The sequence below is a fragment of the Pipistrellus kuhlii genome, unplaced genomic scaffold, assembly GCF_014108245.1.
Source record: "Pipistrellus kuhlii isolate mPipKuh1 unplaced genomic scaffold, mPipKuh1.p scaffold_m20_p_3, whole genome shotgun sequence".
Lineage (NCBI taxonomy): Eukaryota > Metazoa > Chordata > Mammalia > Chiroptera > Vespertilionidae > Pipistrellus > Pipistrellus kuhlii.
Window position 1 is genome coordinate 96,163,854 of NW_023425529.1, and position 23,890 is coordinate 96,187,743.

General features: G+C 38.6%; 1 protein-coding gene across 3 annotated transcripts in view; it reads right to left on the reverse strand.

The window, feature by feature from the left end:
* Positions 1–3,754: 3,754 nt before the first annotated feature.
* Positions 3,755–23,890, reverse strand: part of TUBA8 (tubulin alpha 8) — a 74,599-nt gene continuing 54,463 nt past the window's right edge. For 2 of the 3 annotated variants that reach the window (XM_036456847.2, XM_036456846.2), the window contains exons 2-5: positions 10,236–10,458; positions 8,699–8,847; positions 6,586–7,266; positions 3,755–4,066 (exon numbers count right to left, since the gene is read on the reverse strand). In XM_036456847.2, the coding sequence (XP_036312740.1) occupies positions 3,773–4,066; positions 6,586–7,266; positions 8,699–8,847; positions 10,236–10,263 (1,152 nt within the window). In that variant the 5' untranslated portion in view covers positions 10,264–10,458 and the 3' untranslated portion in view covers positions 3,755–3,772. The remainder of the gene's footprint in view (positions 4,067–6,585; positions 7,267–8,698; positions 8,848–10,235; positions 10,459–23,890) is intronic. The other variant, XM_036456848.2, reaches the window with a different exon arrangement.

Genomic DNA, 23,890 nt, shown 5'->3' on the forward strand with positions numbered 1-23,890 from the left:
ACTCTCTTCAAATATAATGATACAGATAGGTTGATAATAAAATTGGAAAAATACTACTAAGTGCCATGTAAACAACAATCAAAGAAAGCAGCAGTGGCTATATTAATATCAGAGTGGATTTCAGAGCAAAAAATTATGAGGGACAGAAAAATATATTATATAATGATAAAAAGATCAACCTACCAAGAAGACATATAAATTCTAAATGTATATACACCAAAAGGTAAAAATGCCAAATATGTGAAGCAAAAACTGACAGAACTAAAGGGAAAAAAGTTGGGGACTTCAATACCTTTCTCAATAAGTGACAGAACAGCTAAATAGGAAATCAGCAAGGATAATAGATACACAAGAATTCCATCAACCAACAGAATCTAATCAATATTTATAGAACACTTTCTGCAACAATAGCAGCATATATTCTTTTCAAGTGCACATGGAATATTTACCAAGATTGATTTTATCAGACTACTGGCACAACATATCAAAATTTGTGGGACATAGTTAAAGCAGTACTGAAAAAGAAATTTATAGCACTAAACATCTACATTAGAAAAGAAGTCTCAAATCAATAATCTATCCTCTAACCACAAGAAATTAGAAAAAAAGCAAAGTAAACCCAAAGCAAGAAGAAGAAAGGAATTAATAAAGAGTATAAATCAATGAGCTTGAAAACTGATACACGAAGAAGAAAAGTCAATGAAATAAAAAGCTTATTCTTTGGAAAGAACAATAAAATTGACAAACTTCTAACAAGACTGACAAAGAAAAAAAGCAAGAAAATACAAACAAGTATCAGGCATTAAACAGGAATACTACTAGGACCCCGCAGACACAAAAGCATAATAAGAGAATACTATAAACTCTATACACATAAATTTGATACTTTATTGCAACTGGACCAACTTCTTAAATAGCACAAACTGCCATAGCTCACCAATATGAAAAAGATCATTTACATAATACTATAACTTTTAAAGAAATTGAACTGTTAATTTGTAAAACTCCCAATAAAGAAATATGCAGGCCCAGTTGGTTTCACTGAAGAATTCTGCCAAATGTTTTAAGAATTAACATTAATTGTATATTTTCAGAAATAGAAGACCACTTCCCATCTCCTTTTATAAGACCAGTATTATCTTTAAAAAATATATATATTTTTATTGATTTCAGAGAAGGAGGGAGAGGGAGAGAGAGATAGAAACATCAATGATGAGAGAGAATCACTGATTGGCTGCCTCCTGCATGCCCCACCCTGGGGATCAAGCCCTTGGCCAGAATCGAACCCGAGACCCTTCAGTTGTAGGTCGACGCTCTACTCATTGAGCCAAACTGGATAGGGCAGACCGGAATTATCTTGAAACTAAATCAGACATAGTACAAATAAGAGAAAACTGCAGACAAATATCCCTCATGAATGCAGATGCAAAAATCTTCACAAAATACTAGGAAATAGAGTTCAGCAATGTATAAGACAAATTGTACACCTTGACCAAGTATAGTTTTATTCCAGGAATCAAAGATGGTTCCCTTTCAAAAATCAATTTAATCCACCATTTTATTCTATTTTTCTCAGGGCTTCCAAAGAGTATCAAATAGAAACATTTAGGAAAAGTTAACAATTAATAAGGTATCCATTTGATGTATATTGACCTACTATGGGCCCAACCCTGGATATCTTACCAGTAGTTTAGAGTCGTCTTGATATTTTCTAAAATCCTGCTAGAGCTGCCAACTTCAGAGAAGAGATGCAATAACTTGTTCTCCTCTATGTAAATGATATACACTTTTGCTTTCTTCTCATTCATAATTTTATAAAGCAGTAAGTGTAGGATAGACAAGAGAATAGAATTGGTGGTCCATTTCTTATACAAACTCTAAATCTCAGGTTCTTCATTTGTAAAATGAGAATATCCATTTGAGACTACTGGGAGAATTAGAGATAAGGAATGTATATATATAAACTAGAGTCAATATTCTACTTAAAACCTTTCAATGCTTTTGTGTATACTAGTACTTGTTCCACATATGTGTTTTTGCCCTATGGCAGCATCCCCTGACTCTAGAACTCCCCATGATGGCTCTTTTCTTCATTCAGTTCTCCATGAGGACTTTTCTGACAAGCCAATATAAAATAGTACAATGGAACCTTGGTTCTGAAACCTAATTTGTTCCAGAAGGCTGTTGGAGAAGCAATTTGTTTGAAAACCAAATCATTTTTTCCCATTAGAAATTATGTAAATTGAATTAATTTGTACCAGACCCCCAAATAATTCCTTCTTTTAACCTTTGTTATATACATATCTATAAATAAACACTTTTTAAAAAGGACATGAAATGTAAATGAACATTTAACAAAAAGGAAATGAAATGTACAGTAAAAATTATTTAAAAGTAATAAGCAGCAACAAAAGCAAACTAACCTATGAAAATGCCCTAACCGGTTTGGCTCAGTGGATAGAGCATAGCCTGCAAACTGAAGGGTCCCAGGTTTGATTCCTGGTCAAGGGCATGTACCTTGGTTGCAGGCACATCCCTAGTAGGGGGCGTGCAGAAGGCACCTGATAGATGTTTCTAACTCTATATTCCTTTCCCTTCTTCTCTGTAAATCAATAAAATATATTTAAAAAAATAACTCATGAAAATATTCACAGCATAATTTCCCCAGATCTTTATAACATGAGGTTTAGTGGTAAACTGACTCATACTCATGCATTCTCATTTGTCACCTGAGAGACTTGTGACTAATCATTCAGGCATCAGCACAAAAGGGTTATCAGGTTGAGGAGTGAATTTTCAAGATAAGAGACAGTCAGGAACTGAAGTTTGACTATATTCCCCCAGATACTTCTCACCACTGTTTGTTTACTTCATATCACTTAACACTATCTGAAATTATCTCATTCCTTCCTTTGTGTGATTATGTGGCAGGAAATGTGTCTGTCTTGTTTCTCACTGATTCACCAGTTCTTAAATAGTGTCACTCCCTTCCTAATGCCCAGATCTTTCCTTTCCCTAATGTTTTACCATTCCCTAACCAACAGGCTATGTTTTAAGGTAAACATAGTCTGTGGGGAAGCATGAGACTTGGTTAGAAATCTGTAAAGAGGAAACTCTGAAAGGTCAGAACCTCCTGCGGGAGTTGGCTGAAGGCAATCACCTCTGCCTTAATCTTTCCAAAAAAGTCTGTATACATGGGAGCCCCCAGGTGTTTACTGGTATTTTTATGCTTAATCTTTAGACATCCTTGCTTAAACACTACAAATGCATGTCTTCTCAAAGGATATTTACCTTGTTGATAGTATCTAATAGTTAATTTTAGTTCAAGCTGTTATTACAATAAAAGCCTAAGGAGACAGGTGAATGGGGTTGTTTGGTTTCTCTAGCCAGGCACTTCCTTAGCCCTCTCTTTTATAGAAACATGTGTCAGAGTAATCATTCATCCATCACTCAGGGTCTGCTGATCAGCCCTGGCAATTACCTTATCCAGAATTCAAAATCCTGATCAGACCTCACCACACGTGTAAGTGGGCTTCACCTTAACTCAAAGACAATGACTCTCCTTTTCTGTAATGACACAAAGCTGTTTTTACCCAAGGGAGGATCTGATGGAGCATAGCATCCATTTTTAGCCCAGTCATCCCACATATACTGGTGTCAGACAGAGATCAGGCTGGAGCTTGGAGTGTCATCTATGACTCTTAGAATAGTTACATGTGCTTGGAATAGAGCAGCAAAAATAAAGAGGCACAGCCATGAGGAACATGTATATTTACAATTCCTCCCCTTCATTTTCTTCTTCAAATGAATCAGTCCCCACTTCTTCATAATCCTTCTCTAGGGCAGCTAGGTCCTCCCTAGCTTCAGAAAATTCTCCTTCTTCCATACCCTCTCCAACATACCAATGGACAAAGGCCCGCTTGGCATACATGAGGTCAAACTTGTGGTCAAGGCGGGCCCAGGCCTCTGCAATTGCTGTGGTGTTGCTCAACATGCAGACAGCCCGCTGGACTTTGGCCAGGTCCCCTCCTGGCACCACAGTGGGTGGCTGGTAGTTGATGCCCACCTGGAGAACAGAGAAAGAGTAAAAACAACAAAAGAAGATGCAGGGTAGCCAAAGGGTGTCTTGAGATGAGGCAACTTTATCACAGGGTGTGAGAGTAGGATTCAGGCACAGGGGTTAAAAGAGGAGAGCAGGAAGTTGGGAAGCAGGGAGGTAGAGGGAAAGGTGAATGCTGAGAAGAAAATAAAAGTGAGTGGGATTGGGTACAGGCAAATTCAAGAAGAAGGCCTAGAGAATCTAAAGACTGATAAAGATAAAAAGGAGAACAGGGCTGGTAATAGAGATGTTTGTGGGGAGATTCAATTAGACAAATGAGGGTAATGAATGAGATTGTTAAGGGGGAGGTGTGTAATACTAGTACATGTTTATTTTTAAAATGGAAATAGGTTCCCTTTTAGAGGCAAATTAATTTCTAGACTTGAAATTATTATGAGGTTTATTCTTTCTCAAATGGTCATTTGAAGTTCCTTTTAGTTATGCTGTCAATAAATTTAGGGAAGTTTTTCTGCCAAGGGTGAAGGGTTGTTTAAAAGGTCATAGAGATATTCCAGAGCAATAAATAAAAATATCCAAAAGGTCTGGCAATGGAATTAGTGTTAATCAAGCCTTGGATCTCTAAGAAGTGGGACTTTTTAGAAGAAAAGCAAGGACTCCAAGGAAAGAAAGTTAAAAACTCTTGCCTGGACAAGTCTACTTCTCAATTTTGGTAGCATGGCAGGGCCTACCAACAAATTCAACTCAATCTTATGGTGGGACTACTATGCTAGAAATCTTTCTTTTCCTCACATACATATCAAACCAAAGCCAAGCCTAGGAACTGTAGAAACCTGGAAGAAATATAAAGTGACAAACTGTGATAATACTTATGGACTAAGACTCATGGTGCCACCTGAAAAATACCTCTTCTACCCAGGCCACCAGGCATTAATTGCCAATCTCTTCAATTCATAGCTTTAAAATAAATATATGATTTATTGAGAGGTGGAGGTGGGAGTGGCAGCAGGCTATACAGGTAAGTGGTTAAACCACTAAATGGATTCACAAGGGCCTACCATTCCTCTTAGATAAAAGTAGTATCTTGGTGATAAAGTTGATGCTAAGACAGAAGTAAATACCAAAAATAAGAATGGTGTTGCTTAGAGCTAACTCTCTGTTTTGAACTCTAGTATTCCTTGATCTAAACCAAGTGGAGACAAGCATCTTGAGAATGATGAAAGAGGAGGAAGTTCAACAACAACTTTCCCACAGCCTGTACTTTTTTTAAAAGCAGATCAAGTTGATGGCACTATCTTATCTTTCTGGACATGACCCCAAAGCTTCAGTTTAAAATAAAGTAGAGAATGGGAGGGGGTCTTCCTTTGTTCATTTCCCCATCACCGTCACATCTCATTTTTTTTTCTACTTCTTTCTTATTAGTATGTTTTATTGTTTCCATTTGAAATAGGAAAAAAAAGTGCATTTTTTGAAGAGTGTGACTGTTTTCATAAGAACAACCAGAACTGACACACAAAATAGGCAGAACTTAGAAAGAAAAAAAAGATTATGAATATAGCTATGAGTAGGGCAATGAGGAAGAATGTTACACAGTTCCTTTCTCAGCAGATCAGCTATGTCAGCGTTTCATAGGCCAAATAGGTCAGCCAAGAGGCTGGCACATGGTGCCTTGTTTTTGTAAGTCCCACCAGGGAAAAACAGATATGTTCATCACTATCTCCAGTCTGGTGCTTAGTAAACCTCTGAATTATTAAAGGCCTGGGTGGTGTTAATTAATATAAATGATGGTAGTTATTTTGCTGGTGGAATCTCTGTAAAGACCATGGAACACAGGACAAAGTGATCAACCAGTTCACATGTTCAGAGCCAGCTGCATGCCCTGCTAGTGCAACTCAAATGGTGGTTTTATCACTATTCAGTGTTTAGCATTTTATCCACGGGTCTTCCCTGGATATTTCACATTTCCACAAAAATATTTAATTTTTCACAATAAATTAGGAGAACACATCTTTTGTTAAATGGAGGGAATTAGACCTCTTTGGCAACTTTAATAATTTGGTTATCTCCATTTTCTAATATATTATACTGTCAAATCACAACTACCTCTACTCCTTTATCCTGTTCATATCATTTGCCCACACATGTTCTTTCTATCCTGTTCATTCCTCCCTACAAAAGAAACACCCTTTTTTTTGCCTGACCTGTGAGATGCTTGTAGATATTAGGGTAGGAGCCGTAGAAATCTTCTCCCTATTTCAATAGTGCCCCTCCCATTCTTTTACTAATCCTTTATAATAAATTCTCCCCTTACCTGTATAAATTAAATTAGTGAGTGAATGAATGAATTTAATTAATGGTACAGTTGGCTTAAGCCCCTCTTCCCATATTATTCCAATAAAGCCTGAAGTGTCCATGGAATTGTGTATCTGTTTAAGACTCTGGAATTTTCATGTCCTTCTCCCCCATCCTTGGTAATCTACCTCTGCTTCTCTAAGTGTATAACTCCTCCCTGTGTCATCAGCTCTCACCTTGAAGCCAGTAGGGCACCAGTCTACAAACTGGATGGTCCTCTTGGTTTTGATGGCGGCAATAGCGACATTCACATCCTTGGGCACCACATCCCCACGGTAGAGCATGCAGCAGGCCATGTACTTGCCATGTCTTGGGTCACACTTTACCATTTGGCTATTGGGCTCAAAGCAGGAGCTGGTTATCTCAGCCACGGAGAGTTGTTCATGATAGGCTTTCTCAGCAGAGATGATGGGTGCATAGGTGACCAGTGGGAAGTGGATGCGGGGGTAGGGCACCAGGTTGGTCTGGAATTCAGTGAGGTCCACATTGAGGGCTCCGTCAAAGCGGAGAGAGGCAGTGATGGAAGATACGATTTGGCTAATAAGGCGGTTGAGGTTGGTATAGGTGGGGCGCTCAATGTCTAGGTTCCTGCGGCAGATGTCATAGATGGCTTCATTATCTACCATGAAAGCACAATCTGAATGTTCCAGTGTGGTGTGGGTGGTTAAGATGGAGTTATAGGGCTCAACCACTGCAGTGGAGACCTGGGGGGCTGGGTAGATAGCAAACTCTAGCTTGGACTTCTTGCCATAATCCAAGGAGAGGCGTTCCATCAGTAGAGAAGTGAAGCCAGAGCCAGTGCCCCCACCAAAACTATGGAAGATCAGGAAGCCCTGCAAGCCAGAGCAGGCATCTGTCTTGAGAGAGTAAGACATGAGAAGAAACCATGAAGACAAGTTTCTAAGAATACCCTAATGCAGACAAAGGCAGGCAATCCTTATCTCTGCCCTACTCAACATTTTTATGAGGGTGAAATCAAGCAGCCTTGAAGGAATAAGGAAACACAAAGGAGTTGGATTGACCTTGGGAGGGCTAGTTAAAATATGGGACAGCAAACTATAAATGCATATGCCTCTAGGTAGATTAGAATTTCAAATCCATTCTTGGCTTTGTGGAACCAAGAATGAAAGTTTCAGAACAACAGTAGTTAATGACTATGCCCTTTGAGAGCCCCCAATTCCTCACCCATTTCCCCTGTCTTCATCATTTGACTTTATGGAAACTGCTGACCTGTAGATCTCAGCCAAACCTGGGAAGGTGGCTCAGGAAACAATTTTAGAAATATTAATGGAGTCAGAGAACCTGAGTTTTAATATCAATTTGACATTTTCCAGTTGTACAAATTTAAGCAAGTTATGGAACCTCTCCAGACTTCTGTTGCTTCTTGGTTAAAGTGGGACAATAAAAAATACACTCATATCATAAGGTTAGTGTGATCATTAAGTGAAATAGCATAATATGCTGGACAAGGACTTAACATGCAGTAAGCACCAATGTCAGTGCCTATCAGAATGAAGAGATTTTATAGATTCACAAGGTATAATCTATAATCATTCAATCCAGTGTTTATGAACTTTTGGGGATCAGACAGTTTTGAAACTAATGACCACTATAACCCCTTTTCTAAACTGAAAGGGTGAGCACATAAAAAATTTGGCATCCTTAGCTCTCAAGTACACCTGATCAAGTTTCCCCCTTTTCATTAGGCAGATAAGGAAATGAAGGTTCAAGTAGATGTGACCACTCTACATCTAGAGCTTTCTAGTCAAACCAACCTGTTTAAATCCTAAATCTGCCATTTTCTACTGTGTGACCTGAGCCAATTTTTTAAACCACCCTGGCCCTCATTTCTTCATGTAAAGTATAGGGAAGTGACCTCCTTCATATCCTTATTAAGGGGATTAAATTAAGGAATATATTTAATAAATTTTCATAATGGCATTTGTACTGAAATACATCAACAATCACTTCCTGTCCTCTCTTCCAAGTTTAATGCTTTGTTAACTATGCTTCCAACTTTCCTTGTTGGAATTTAGCCTTCCTTATGCCTGGAGTTTTCTCCAGACACTACCACAGAGTATCAATGATATTAATAAGGCATCATCTTGTAGGGTAGTCCATGAGGTTTAGGTAGAAGAAAGTGCACTATTCCTATGAATGCTTCTTGCAAAAATTCCCAAATCTTAGGAGTTCTATCCTATAGCCTATAGACACATGTCTCTACCCATTCTGCTCAGAGAGGTATGAGTCTAAGCCTATCCACTTTAGCCTGCCCTTATTAACACTTACCAACTTCCTTATGCAGTCCAGCACCAGGTCAATGCTCTCCTTGCCAACTGTGTAGTGGCCCCGGGCATAGTTGTTAGCTGCATCCTCCTTTCCTGTGATTAGCTGCTCTGGATGGAAGAGCTGGTGGTAGGTTCCTGCCCGAACCTCATCTACCAAGAGAGGGGGACCATTGGTCTTACTATCTCCTTTTCCATTATAATACCCTATAACAGCCTTCTGGGTCTTCACTTCCCTACTGTAAAACTCTACAAAGGTGAATTCAAATGTGCAAAAGGCTAAGATAAGTCTAAAGTGACATAGGCACTAAAAGAACCAGAAGCTAGTGACTCCAGCAGGTGATAAGAAGCCTGCTGCTCTCCTGGTTACAACTTAAAAAAGCCTTAACTTTACAAAGCTCACTGAACACTAAAGTTGATTGCCACTCCTTCCATTTACCTTGATCCCTCAAGGCTTCCCTCTTATTTTTTCTTTCATGCTGCAAAGTTATCTCAAAACTTAACCTGATTTCACTTGCATTAAAATGTTCTAGAGACAGAGAAAGATTCAGGGTGATCTGCCCATTTCCTATTCTCTCCCCATCACCTCCACCTCAAGGTGGTAATAATATATATCAGGTATTAAAGATACTTTAGAATGAAAGGTTGTAGAGGAGCAGAAGCCCTGTAAAGGCTCTCAAGAGGACTCTGCTCACCTCTAAGGGTCCACACAAAATGGACACATAGCCAATTAGAGGCACCAGGTCCCAATTGCACCCCTTCTTCTTTTCAGGGGTCTACTACTCCCTTAGAGAAAGCATCCATTTGCATGGTGGCCTGTAAGGGTAATCTGCACTTTTTATATTTATACAAAGTTCTCAAGTACCTGGAGTCAGCTGTGCCTAGAAATTAGTGGTCAGGCCTTATAGACATTTGCCCAGACATCTTTGTGAAGCTTATACATCCTTTGATTGTTGACCCAGCTTGGAGCTGAGGAAATCCAGATCCAGGGAAATGGTGCTTGAATGGGGTGAACTCAGGAAGAGACCTAAATTTCTGTTTTCTAATATTTAAGTGAAGTTCATGCTTTTATAGCCACCTCTGGCTATGAGAAAAATGCCTGCTATTATTCCATTTTGTGTGCCAGACACTGCAAGCTTATATCAACCCTGTGAGAATAGGTTGAAATTATTATAGAATCAGAAACCTCGAGAAACTGGCTATTTGGGGCCTTCCTATAACACCTGAAATCATTTGTATTTTTTAGCCTTAGTATATTGTAAACAATTTTGACAATTCAATTTGTCTCCACAGGTTTAAGCAGAGAGCATTTTATTTGCAATTAAGTTAGAGCTGTAATGGGAGAGCAAAGAGTCCTGGTCCCTATTGTGAGTTCTCCAATTATGGACAATTCAAGGAGCTGACAGACATCATAGGGAACAGAAGGGCTCTAGCTAAGTCACCCCCAACTTCCAGTTGAAGATTCTGCTTCCTTAGACTCATGAACAAAGCCTCACAGTCTCATGTTGCTTTCTGTGGGGAGGGTCCTAGTCCATACTCACCTACGACTGTAGGCTCCAGGTCTACCATGACAGCCCGGGGCACATGCTTCCCATTGCCAGTCTCACTAAAAAAGGTGGTGAATGAGTCGTCGTCATTGATCTTGCTGGCCTGGGCACCAAAGGTGCCATCTGCCTGAATTCCGTGTTCCAGGCAGAAGAGTTCCCAGCAGGCATTGCCAATCTGAACTCCTGCTTGACCCACATGGACTGATATGCATTCCCTCTGTGGGGAGAGTGCAGAATCATGGTCAGAGAGCCCTAGGACCTAGCCATGTCTCTGTCCTGTATCTCTCACATCTAAGGATTTATCTCTCCTGGCATTCACCTTACAGGATGTCTATCTTCCAGCCAAGCCATTCCAGAACCATGTCTGAGGTCTCAGGTGTCTGAGCATAGGGACTAAAAATTAGCTCTTGAAGAACCACCATTTTGTGGTTTGCTCTAAAGGTTGTTTTCCAAGGTTAATTCTTTGTAGCAAGAAAAGGAAAAAGGGGGCAGCTGCACAAATGAAATAAGGGACTAATTCTAAACCACGAGACTTCTGTGCTGATGAAGGAGGACAAAAATCAAATCAGTGATGGGAGACAAAATGGCGGCCGAACAGATGGACCTGTTCTGAACCTAGTCCCAGAGTAGATAGAAGAAGTGTCTGAGAGTCGCTCGGGGAGTGTTAGTTGGCAAGATAAGGGGTAGCAGAACTCGAAGAGAAGGTAAAGGTCTGCTGGACAGTATTTCCTGACCAAGCAACCTGCACTACGGCGGAGATCTCTCCCAGAACTACAGGCTCAGAGGGAAAACTACTCCATCTTACAAAGAAAACAGGATCTTATCTGAGGCCTGAAAAACCCACAAAAGTGGAGACCACTAAACAGCTGTGATGCCCCAATCGGCGCAAACATGTGGATTCAAGGGAGTTCTTCAATCACCCAAGGAAAGGTCAGAGTTTGCCAGGGATAATGTGAGGGATCTGGGTCCCCACGGCAGCTGTGGTGGCGGCTGCAGTGGTTGCGTGGCCAGAGCAGCTCCTAAAGAGGCAGTGGCTGCAGAGAGAATCACGCGCTGCAAGACCCAGTGCTGGGTTTGGCGTGATCTTCCCCCAAATCTGGACTTTTTCAAAACACCAAGGGATGCAGGACAAATTGTTAAGAATTGGGACTGTACCGCCAAAAGCGGAACATCTGGACACCAGTCCCATCCTGTGCCTGGTCCCCTTCACCCCCTTGCTTCTGAATACTAGGGAAGGACTCCCCATTTTGGCATATCCTGGGAGACTGCAGGGGGAAATTGCCTTCCTGGAAACGGGATCAGAGTGAGAAGAGACCATCTGGGAGCCAGCACCTTAAGCAGCCTACCTCAACAAACTCATAGAGAGTGCCATAGAGAAAGAAGGCTAGATCAGCCAAAAAGATGGGGAAGTCAATCCAGAAACACTGCTACCTAGGGACTGAATTATAAACTGACTCTTTTAAAATTATTATTATTACTTTTAATTAATCAAAAATAAACGGACACAAATAACTAAGAAATAGCCTATTTAAAATTAAGGTCTAGCTTACAAAACTGAGGTACAGTGGAATGCAGGGAACTGCAATACTGTCTGGACCAAGAAACAGGCATGCCAAATAGAATAACAAATGAAGTGAATGACCACTACTGCACATTTTTTATGCTATTTTTTCTATTTTTTATTTTATTTTCATTTTTTACATCTTTTACTTAAGAAACAATTTTTTTCCTTTTTCCTCACTTGATTTTACCTTTTCAATTATTAGACTTTTTTAGTTTCAATCATTATTACTACTGCTATTTTGCATTTTTTGTTTCCTTTTTCTTTTTTTTAAGTACCATTTTATTTTCTCTTTATTTTACATTGGGATTAGTCTTCTTCATTCTATTTTCATCTCTACTATAGCATCGTTAACCCTATCTCAACTCGACCTTTATGCCATCACTCTCTTACTAATCTTCCCCCTTTTCATCTCCTGTTTACCTTAACCCTTTCCTGCTTTAGTTTTTCCCTATACTTTCTGTGGTATACCTGCTAAAATTCTCACCCTACTTATATACCTAATTTCCAACCCCCTGCTCCAAGTGCATAAATACCACTCTCTTTGCTATATTAACTATTAAAAAAACAAAAAAACTGTTTTCCTCTCTGTCCTTTTGTTGTTGTTTGCGTGAATGTTGATCATATTGAATTTTTATGCTTTTTAGTGAGATTGATATACTTATTTTTTGTTGTTATTGTTGCTTAGTATTTTTTAATTGCTTTGTTTTTATTTGTTTTTTACTTCTGTCTATCCTAGCCTTGCTTGATATTAGTGGGTATTATAGTTTCTATTAATCTCCAAGTATTGTTGCTGGGATTAGTGGTTGTTCTATTGGAATATTCTCCACATATATATAGTTTGTTCCCCTTTTCTCTCTTAGTCTGTTTTCTCTCTCTCTCTCTCTCTCTCTCTCTCTCTCTCTCTCTCTCTCTCTCTCACATTTCCCAATTTCATTTTGACACTACTTTTTTCTTCTTTTTTCTATCTGTTTATTTATCCCTCTATATTTAAAAAAAATTTTTTTTTAAAAAATATATATTTTATTGATTTTTTAAAGAGAGGAAGGAAGAGAGCTAGAGAGCTAGAGAGCTAGAAACATCGATGAGAGAGAAACATCGACCAGCTGCCTCTTACACACCCGCTACTGGGGATGTGTCCGCAACCAATGTACATGCCCTTGACCGGAATTGAACCTGGGACCTTTCAGTCCGCAGACCGATGCTCTACCACTGAGCCAAACTGGCTTCTGCTTTTTTTTACTTTTCTTCTTTCTCTCCTATCCCCTAATTGGCTTTTCTCTTTATTAGAGGCTATTAATATCACAAATACATTCCTGTTCAGTGCCTTTTGTTTGTATCTGGTAATGTTGTACCCTGTTTCCCAGAAAATAAGACAGTGTCTTATATTAATTTTTATTCCCAAAGATGCGCTAGGTCTTATTTTCAGGAGATGTCTTATTTTTCCATGAAGAAGAATACGGTACACATTTATTGTTAAATGAAAATAAAGGAAATTTATTACCTGTATATGGTATGGTAGTACGGTAGTTGTCAACACAAACCAGACAAACTGTAAATCTTACAGTATCAATAATTTACTCATTTATTCAATGACAATCATGTCATCATCATCTGGAACATCATCATAACAATCCAATTCCTGAATTTCCTGGTGAATTTCTTGTGACTCCATTTCTTTCAGAATCAGTGGACAAAATTTCTCATGTTTAGCCTGGGGGGTTCCAGAAGGAAAAGAAACTGAGGAACACGTGGAAAACGTTTTTCAAGAAACAATGACAGAAAACTTTCCTGAAATAGAGAAGAAAAAACTGACACAAATCGAAGATGCTCACGGAGTCCCAAGCAAAATGAATCCCAAAGACCGACGCCAGGACACATTATAATTAAATTGGCAAACACCAATGACAAAGTAAGAATCTTAAAAGCAGCCAGAGAGAGACAGAAAGTTGCATATAAAGGAACCACCACCAGACTAGCAACTTATTTCTCAACAGAAACTCATCAGGCCAGCAGGGAATGGGATGAAATATACAAAGTCATGCAAAGGAAGGGTCTGAATCCAAGAATACTGTACTCAGCAAAGCTATCAATCAAAATTGAAGGGGAAATCAGGAGCTTCACAGACAAAAAAAGACTAAAGGAATTTATCACCACCAAACCAGCAATGCAAGAAATGCTAAAGGGTCTACTGTAAAAATAAAAATAGGAAGCAAAGAAGGAACACGGGTATAGAATAAAAATGGCGTCAAATAAAAACTCATCAATAATTACTTCAAATGTAAATGGATTAAATGCTCCAATCAAAAGAAATAGGGTAACAGATTGGATAAGAAAACAAGACCCATATATCTGCTGTCTACAAGAAACGCACTTCAAAAAAAAAAGATGCACATAGACTGAGGGTGAAGGGATGGAAAAAGGTTTTCCAGATGAATGGAAATGAAAACAAAGCTGGGGTAGCAATACTTATATCTGACAAATTAGATCTCAAAGTGAAGGACATAACAAGAGATAACGAAGGGCACTTCATAATACTAAAGGGAGCAATCCAACAAGAAGAAATAACCCTGGTAAACATATATGCACCCAATACAGGAACACCCAAATACATAAAAAAAAAAAAAACAACAAAAAAAAAAAACTGCTGGAGGACATTAAGGGAGAGATTAATAGAAATACAATCATAGTAGGAGATTTTAATACCCCACTGTCACCTTTGGACAAATCATCTAAACAAAAAATCAGCAAAGGAACATCAATCCTAGATGGCTCACTAGACCAGATGGAATTAATCGACATCTTCAGAACATTTCACCCCAAAGCCACAGAATATACATTCTCCTCAAGTGCACATGGGTCATTTTAAAACATAGACCACATGTTGGGACATAGGCAAAATTTCTTCAAATTCAAAAAGATAGAAATCATATGAAGCATCTTCTCAGATCATAGTGGCATAAAATTGGAAATCAATTACAATAAAAATAATTCAAAGAAATTAAACACATGGAGACTAAATAGCATGCTATTGAACAAGGACTGGGTTACCAGAGAAATTAAGGAAGAAATTAAAAATATCATGGGAACAAATGACAATGAAAACACAACAATCCAAAATCTATGGGACACAGCAAAAGCAGTTTTGAGAAGGAAGTTCTTATTTCTACAAGCCTATTGCAAACAAAACAAAACAAAACAAAACAAAAAAACGGTAACAAATTATCTTACTCTACAACTCAAAGAGTTAGAAAAAGAGCAACGAGAAAAGCCCACTGTAAGCAGAAGGAAGGAAATAATAAAAATCAGAGCACAGATAAACGACATAGAGACCAAAGAAACAATACATAAGATCAACAAAACCAAGAGCTTGTTCTTTGAAAGGATAAACAAGATTGATGAACCTCTAGCGAGGCTCATAAAAATGCAAAGGGAGAGGACCCAAATAAACAAACTCAGAAATGAAAGAGGTGAAATAACAACAGATCCCGCTGAAATACAAAGGATTGTTACAAAATACTAAGAACAACTCTATTCCAACAAACTGAAAAACCTGGAGGAAATGGACATATTCCTAGAAAAATATAACCTTCCAAAACTCAATCAGGAAGAATCTAAAAATCTCAATAGACCAGTGACTTTGGAAGAAATTGAAACAGTCATCAAAAAGCTTCCAGCAAAAAAAAGCCTTGGCCACATGGCTTCACAGGAGAGTTTTATCAAACATTCAAGTAAGAACTAAAACCTAGCCTCCTCAAACTATTCCTAAAAATTCAAGAGGAAGGAACACTTCCAAACTCCTTCTATGAAGCCAGCATCGCCCTAATTCCAAAACCAGATAAAGACAATACAATGAAAGAGAATTACAGGCCAATATCCCTCATGAACATAGATGCCAAAATCTCCAACAAAATTCTAGCAAATCGACTCCAGAAGAACATCAGAAAGATCATAAACCATGACCAAGTAGGATTTATTCCAGGAATGCAAGGATGGTACAATATTCGAAAATCAGTAAATGTGATACATCACATAAACAAATTGAGAGATAAAAATCATATAGTCATATCAATTGATGCAGAAAAAGCATTTGATAAAATCCAACACCCTTTCCTGATAAAAGCTCTCAACAAGGTGGGAGTACAAAGATCATACCTCAACATAATAAAAGCTATATATGATAAACCTACAGCAAACATCATACTCAATGGACAAAAACTAAAACCATTTCCTCTAAGAACAGGAACAAGACAGGGATGCCCACTCTCGCCACTCCTGTTTGACATAGTACTGAAAGTACTAGCCATTGCAATTACACAAGAAGAGGAAATAAAAGGCCTCCAAATTGGAAAAAGATGACATGATATTTTACATAAAAAAACCCAAAAAACTTCATCAAAAAAACTAATAGACTTAATAAATGAAATTGTCAATGTAGCAGGATACAAATTTAATGACAAGAAATCTATGGCATTTCTATACACCAATAGTGAACTTACAGAAACAGTGACTAAAAAAGCAATCCCATTTAACATCACACCAAAAATAAAAAACACTAAGATACCTAGGAATAAACTTAACTAAGGAAATAAAAGACCTATATGCGGAAAACTACATGACACTGAAAAAGAAAAGATAGAGGAAGATGTAAACAGATGGAAGAACATACCATGTTCATGGATCGGTAGAATCAACATCATCAAAATGTCTATACTTCCCAAAGCAATTTATAAGTTCAGTGCACTCCCCATTAAAATACCAATGGCATACTTCACAGACCTAGAAAGAACTCTCCAAAAATTCATCTGGAACAAAAAAACCAAAACCAAAACCAATACAAAACAAAACAAACAAAAAAAAACCCCAGAATATCCACAGCAATCCTGAGAAAGAAAAATAAAGTAGGAGGGATCTCAATACTAGATTTCAAGCTGTATTACAAAGGCACTGTTTTCTTATGGTACTGGCACAAGAACAGATACATAGATCATTGGAATAGAATAGAGAATCCAGATATTGACCCAAACCTCTATACTCACTTAATATATGACAAAGGAGGTATGAACATACAATGGAGTCAAGACAGTCTCTTCAATAAATGGTGTTGGGAAAATTGGACAGTTACTTGCCAAAAACTGAAACTAGATCACCAACTTACACCATACACAAAAATAAACTCAAAATGGATACAGGACTTAAACATAAGATGGAAAACCATAAAAATAGTAGAGGCAACCACAGGTAGCAAAATCTCTGACATATGCCAAAAGAACTACTTAGAGCAATGGAAGCTAAAGAGAAAATAAACAAATGGGACTACATCAAAATAAAAAGCTTTTTTACAGCAAAAGAAACCATCAACAAAACAACAAGAAAGCCCACTGTATGGGAGAACATATTTACAAATGTTATCACTGATAAAGGTTTAATCTCCAACATCTATAGACAGCTTATACAACTAAATAAAAGAAGATAAGTGATCCAATTAGAAAATGAGCAATGGACCTAAATAGAATATTTTCAAAAAAAGACAGAAGGAAGGCCAAAAGACATATGAAAACATGCTCAAAGTCACTAATGCAAATCAAAACAACAATGCGGTACCATCTCACACCTGTCAGAATGGCTAACATCAACAAATGAACAAAAGACAAGTGTTGGTGAGGTTGCGGAGAAAAAGGGACCGTCATGCACTGCTGGTGGGAATGCAGACTGGTGCAACCATTGTTGCGAACAGTATGGAGTTTCCTCAAAAAACTGAAAATGGATCTCCCATTTGACCCAGTAATCCCACTCCTAGGAATATATCCTAAGAATCCAGAAACACCAATCAGAAAGGATATATGCCCCCCTATTTTCATAGCAGCACAATTTACAATAGCTAGGATTTGGAAACAGCCTAGATGCCCGTCAGCAGATGATTGGATCAGCAAACTATGGTACATCTACACAATGGAATACTATGCTGCCATAAAAAAATTTGCAGCAACCTGGATGGAATTGGAGAACATTATGCTGAGTGAAATAAGCCAATCAATGAAAGAGAAACACCACATGACCTCACTCATTTATGGATAACAAAGAATGTTATAAACTGATGAACAAAAAGTTAGATACAGAGACAGTATAGCAACAGACTGTCAAATTACAGCAGGGAGGATAGGGAGATATGGGGGAGATAAGAGATCAACAGAAGGACGTGTATGCATGCATATAAGCAAAACCAATGAACGAAAAACTCTGGGGGAGAGGGCATGTATGGGAGTGGGGAAGGCAATGGAAAGATATGTACACATATAATACCTTAATAAAAAATAAAATTAATGATATCAGTAAAAATTACCCATAAATTTACTACCATATATAGTGGTAGCATTCATATTTGTGCCCAGACTCTGACTTTCCTAGACAGCAGGCACACACATGCATGTACACACACAGAGTCTCAAAATATCATAGAGCAGATAAACATTCATGGAAGGAGTGTATTCTGGATGTATGTATCATGGGTACAATTAGTATTCTGATCACAAACATAGGAATAAGAAAGGGTTGGTCCTTAAAGATTCTGAACAGAAACTCTGGCACCAAAGACTCTAGGACTGCATTGTCCACTGAAGTGACTCCAGCCGCTGTGGCTATTGAGCACCTGAAGTGCGGCTCACCCAAACTTACATGTTATAAATATCAAACATACACTGGGTTTCAAAACTTATTATGAAAAAAAGGTAAAATATCTCATTCATAATTTTATATTAATTTCATGTAAAATCTGTTGGGTATTTTATTTTATTTTATTTTTAAATAAAGGGTTGGTATATCAGCAAGGGAAAATTGGGAATATATGATTTATACTTTTCCTATACTCTGAGAAGTTAGAAATTTTCTTTGTAGCCACCACAACCTATTTCCTTGCCTATGTCTGGCCAAGTGTTAAATAAAGCTGATCTTTAGAGTGTCTTACCTCTTACCTCTGTGTTACTCTGATGTGAAGCTGAAATTACCTGATTGTCCTAGCACCAACAGTTTAGAAGGGTTATTGGGGGGAGGGGGGCGGGAGGGGAGAATGAGTGTGTGAGTATGTGAATGTGTGTGAAAAGAAACCAACCATGGGATTTTTCTGGGAGGAGGGCTTCATTTCCACTATCACAACCCACCCACCTGTTGGGAAGCAGTGACCAGTAAAAGATGACTCCTGCCAGAGCCCATCAGGAAATCATGTGCCTGATGTGTGAGTTTCTATTATTATCCATGACCCTACCCAGTATTTTCCATCTCTGGGTAACTCAAGCCAGACACAGAGCTTCCAGAGCATATGGTTAGGCATGGAAACACATTGAGTACAGGTCAGATATAGGACTCCTGAAAACTTGGAATTTCTCCAGAGCAGGGCATCTACTCTGAGTAACAACTCAAAGGGTCAGAGATTATCAGGACCCATAGCTCCCTAATTAAATTTTCCAACACCTACTCTACACATGTCTCTATGCCATTGCCTTTGTGGAGGCTAGAGTACAAGTATTCACAGCAGCCAAGAGAGAACATAGCTAAGCTGGGACTACAACCTGGCTGCTTTTCCATGACCCTGGTGTCCAGGGTAAGGCTTCACTCACAAAGTTTCCTACACTCCCGGGTTTGAATCTTGTTGTATTAATTATTTGCTATGTTGTGTGACCTTGGCTGAATTACTTAACCTCCCCTTGTCCGAAAATAATAAGTTAGCCATGGTTATATTGTCATCTTTACCAACATCAATATCATTATTCTACCTTATAATTTTATTTTCTACCTGGAAGAGATACAAGTAGAAAGATAAAGACTTCAGGTCCCCATTCCACTCACTTTTATTGGTAAGTTTATTTTTTGCCTTCTTATTAGAACTCAATTCTGGCTTAATAACAGCAGAGTACCACAACCCAGGAACTAACCACAACCAGCACATTATTGACCAAACTACATTTGCACATCCAGCATGCAGCCATGACTAAGGAGGTATCTAAAGCTGAGGGGATGTTGGAAAAGCCTAAAAGAAACCTCATTATTCATTCTAGGTGACCACATCCTCTGTGGTCCTGACCCTCAGCTTACGGAGCCTTGACCGCTCACCATCATCACACTCCAATCATCCTCCAGGCCTGCCTGTGCAGCTGCTTAGTCTCTGGTCAGACCTCCCTTCTAAACTCTCTGGGCCATTTTGACAAGATGCAGGGATACTTAAAGAAGGTGAAAGGTCATAAGGGAAAGAGTGAAAAGATCTTAAAGACTTGAAAACCACAAACATAGTGATACTAATGTTTTGGTCTCTTTTGATACACCCTTTAGTCTTATACTAATAAATATGCCAGTTGTCACTGAAAAAATCTCTCTCTCTCTCTCTCTCTCTCTCTCTCTCTCTCTCTCTCTCTCACACACACACACACACACACACACACACACACACACACACACATCAATTAATCAACGTAGAAGAAATAATATTAAGAAATATTGCCAGGCCCTGGCAGGACAGCTTAGTTGGTTAAAGCACTGACCCAATATGCCAAGATTGTGGGTTTGATTTCCAGTCAGTGCACATACAAGAAGCAATCAATGAATACATAAATAAGTAGAACAGCCCAATTGGTGTAGTTCAACGGTTGAATATTGAACTATGAACCTAGAAGTCACGGTTCAATTCCAGGTCAGGGCACATGCCTGGGTTTCAAGCTCAATCCCCAGTAGGGGACATGCAGGAGGCAGCCAAACAATGATTCTCTCTCATCATAAATGTTTTTATCCTTCTCCCTTCCTCTCTATGAAATAATAAAAATATATCTTTTAAAAGTGGAACAGTGTTCCACAAATCAATGTTCCTCTCTCCCTTCCTCTCTCTCTAAAATCAATCAGTAAATAAAAATTTTTTAATTAAAAAAGAAATATTGCCATATTACAAATGTTTCTAATTACATAATTGATTTGAACAAGGATTCCAACACCATGCAGTGAAAGGTTGATGGGGAGCTGGATATTTGTGGTGCTAAAGAATCACTTTTACTTATAGGTCACAAGGGGTAAAAGAAACCACAATGGTCACCAGCCTAGTGCTGGGTGGGGTCAATATTAACACTACTAATAATGAGGAAACTAAACATTAAGTAACTGCTGAGGAGATACAACATGAAAAACACAGCACTTCCCACAAGTAATTCTTGTCAGAAATACTCAGTTTTTAATTTAAAATCCTTGGATTTAGCTTCCATGTAATAGAAAATACAGAATCAGCCGGAACCGGTTTGGCTCAATGGATAGAGCGTCGGCTTGGGGACTGAAGGGTCCCGGGTTCGATTCCGGTCAAGGGCATGTACCTTGGTTGCGGGCACATCCCCAGTGGGGGGTGTGCAAGAGGCAGCTGATCGATGACTCTCTTTCATCGATGTTTCTAACTCTGTATCTCTCTCCCTTCCTCTCTGTACAAAATCAATAAAATGTATTAAAAAAAAAAGAAAGAAAGTAAATGGAAAAGAATCCTAGAACCAATTAAAAAAAAAAAAAAGAAAATACAGAATCAGAGCCATAAGTGACATGAGAAAACAATAAAATTAATCCAGAAAGTGGGACATTCTACATGGCAATTGATCCAATCTTTTAATTCAGAAAAATAAAGGTGATATCAAAAGAAACTTATGAAGCAAAATATCTACATGTATGCAATCTTTGAATTCTGGTTTGAACAAATCAAAATATTTGGGAGACAAATAGAGAAGTTGATTAATTTTGTTAAGCATGACAATGAAAATACAGTTAAGTAAAATGTCCTTATTTTTTTCAAATAATTTTTTAAGCACTTGAAGTAAAATGTCATATCTATATTTTACTTTAAAATACTTCAATAAACACAGCAGGTAAATGTAGCAGAAATATAATTATTATTAAATATAGATAATATATGGATGGCATTATAGTACTATATTTTTCTGAAGTTTTCAAATTTTTCAAAAAGAAAATAGAGGAGGAGCACAGGTAGGCATCCTACTCATCATATTTACCTTATTTTAAGGTTCTTCCTGCCCCATTTCACTTAGTCATTTATTCAAGTAACATTTGCAAAGGCAAATAAGAATTTTATATTTACACAAAGAAATCACAAATGACATTAAAACTTCTATGAGCCTGCATAGAGCACTAAGATCAGAGCACCTGCTCAGCATTCCAACACACACAAGGAGCAGTCCAAGGCTCCTCCATGTCTCTCCTCCAGCTCAGGCACTGGGTTAGTCCTATCCAATCACTTTGCCTCATCATCCTTGAGGCTAAGTTACAGAGGATATATGACATCTTATGCTAACCTTCTTGATTAAATAACATATAATGAACAATGCTTCTTCCCAAATTAGGGAGTAAGATGTATGCCTTAAAACAAAGGCCCAGTTTGCCTTATATCGCTAATAGCATTTTAAGCATATTACAGGAATTAGCTTCAGTAAAGGAGGCTGATTCTAGCAACTGGACATTCTGGCTCCAGGAGACTTAGTGACTCTCAACCATAAAAACCGAACCTCCGCTTGGCCAGTTTCAATATAATCATTGGAATGGACTGTGCTGACTTACAGGTAGAGAACTTTCAACCCCCCCTTCCCCATTTCTTTGTTCTGCTTTCCCTCTCCCTCCTGATAAAAATCCCTGCCTGCACTAAGATGTTAAGGTGGGCTTTGGTATGAGCGTCCCCCATCTTCTCAGATGGGCAGCACTTGAATAAACTACTTTCTTTCTCATAAGCACCTGTCTCACGAATTTGGCTTTCCTTGTGGCAACCAGTCAAACCTGCATTCAGTTACACTCCTGCCTGGAAGTTCTACAGAGTAAAGTTCTACAGAGTAAACCCAAAGCTGGTGACTTTGGGAGGCAAGATGTCATGCCAAGGAAGGTCATCCATCTTCCATAACTGGGAACATTGTGTTAGTTCAGAATGGTTGGGATACCTGTGCTGGACTGGCCCCATGGGTCACTGAATATGATTCCTTCCCCATCATTTTACAGATGAAGGAGCCAGGGCACAGAAAGGTAAAGAAAGAAGATTCAAGATTTTATAACTCTGTAACAAAAGAGCCTAAACTGGAATCCAGGTCTTCTGATCTTGGCCTGAGTTCTTCACTTTATACTTCCTGCCTCACCAATACTTTGCACTTCCAGGCCCTGGGCTGTGCTCACGCCTACATCAATGCAAGGCCAAACCTGTATGGCAAAACTTCAAACAAGAAAAAGTTCCACAGAGAGAAACTGAGAGTGGCTTATGATAGTGCCACTATGACTCATATTTGAAAATGAGTCATCCTTCTCTAATAGTAATAGAAATCTGTTTCTCAGGATAAGGGGAGGGGATGCAGAGAGTAAGCTGACCCAGCAGAGGATATGTAAGTCATATGTTTGCTCATATTTCAGATTCTTCTCTCTAGCCAATCAGAGCTCCTGCTTTCTCTCTTACACTATTTCTGTCTCTCAATTCTATTTTGAATCTGGGCTTGTAGAGCTTAGACCAGAAAATTGAACGAGCAACTATTAAATGGTGTGATAAACGCAATGATAGGGGAGCTGGACTCTTGGGATTTTGTGAAGTGTGTGTTGTTGGTGCCTTTTTGTCCAGCAATGCAGGAGCTGAAGATGGGAAGATAAAGAGACCCTAATAAAGGAGTTCCTTTCCTCAAGAAAACAGAGACATTCCTCCCACAAGCCTAGTGCTGAGATAACTATGAAAGTTCCTACTTTGTCATTCCTACAACAAATATTGATTGTGCTATGATATACAAAATGGTATTGAAAGGTACTGAGCTAATTTTTAAAAAAATGTATTTTACTGATTTTGTACAGAGAGGAAGAAAGAGATATAGAGAGTTAGAAACACCGATGAGAGAGAGTCATCAATCAGCTGCCTCTTGCACATCCCCTACTGGAGATGTGCCCGCAACCAAGGTACATGCCCTTGACCGGAATCAAACCCGGTCCCTTTCAGTCCCCAAGCTGACACTCTGTTCATTGAGCCAAACCAGTTTTGGCCTGAGCTAATTCTTATTCATCCTCCAGGTCTCTCATTAAAAGGTATTTTCTACAGGAA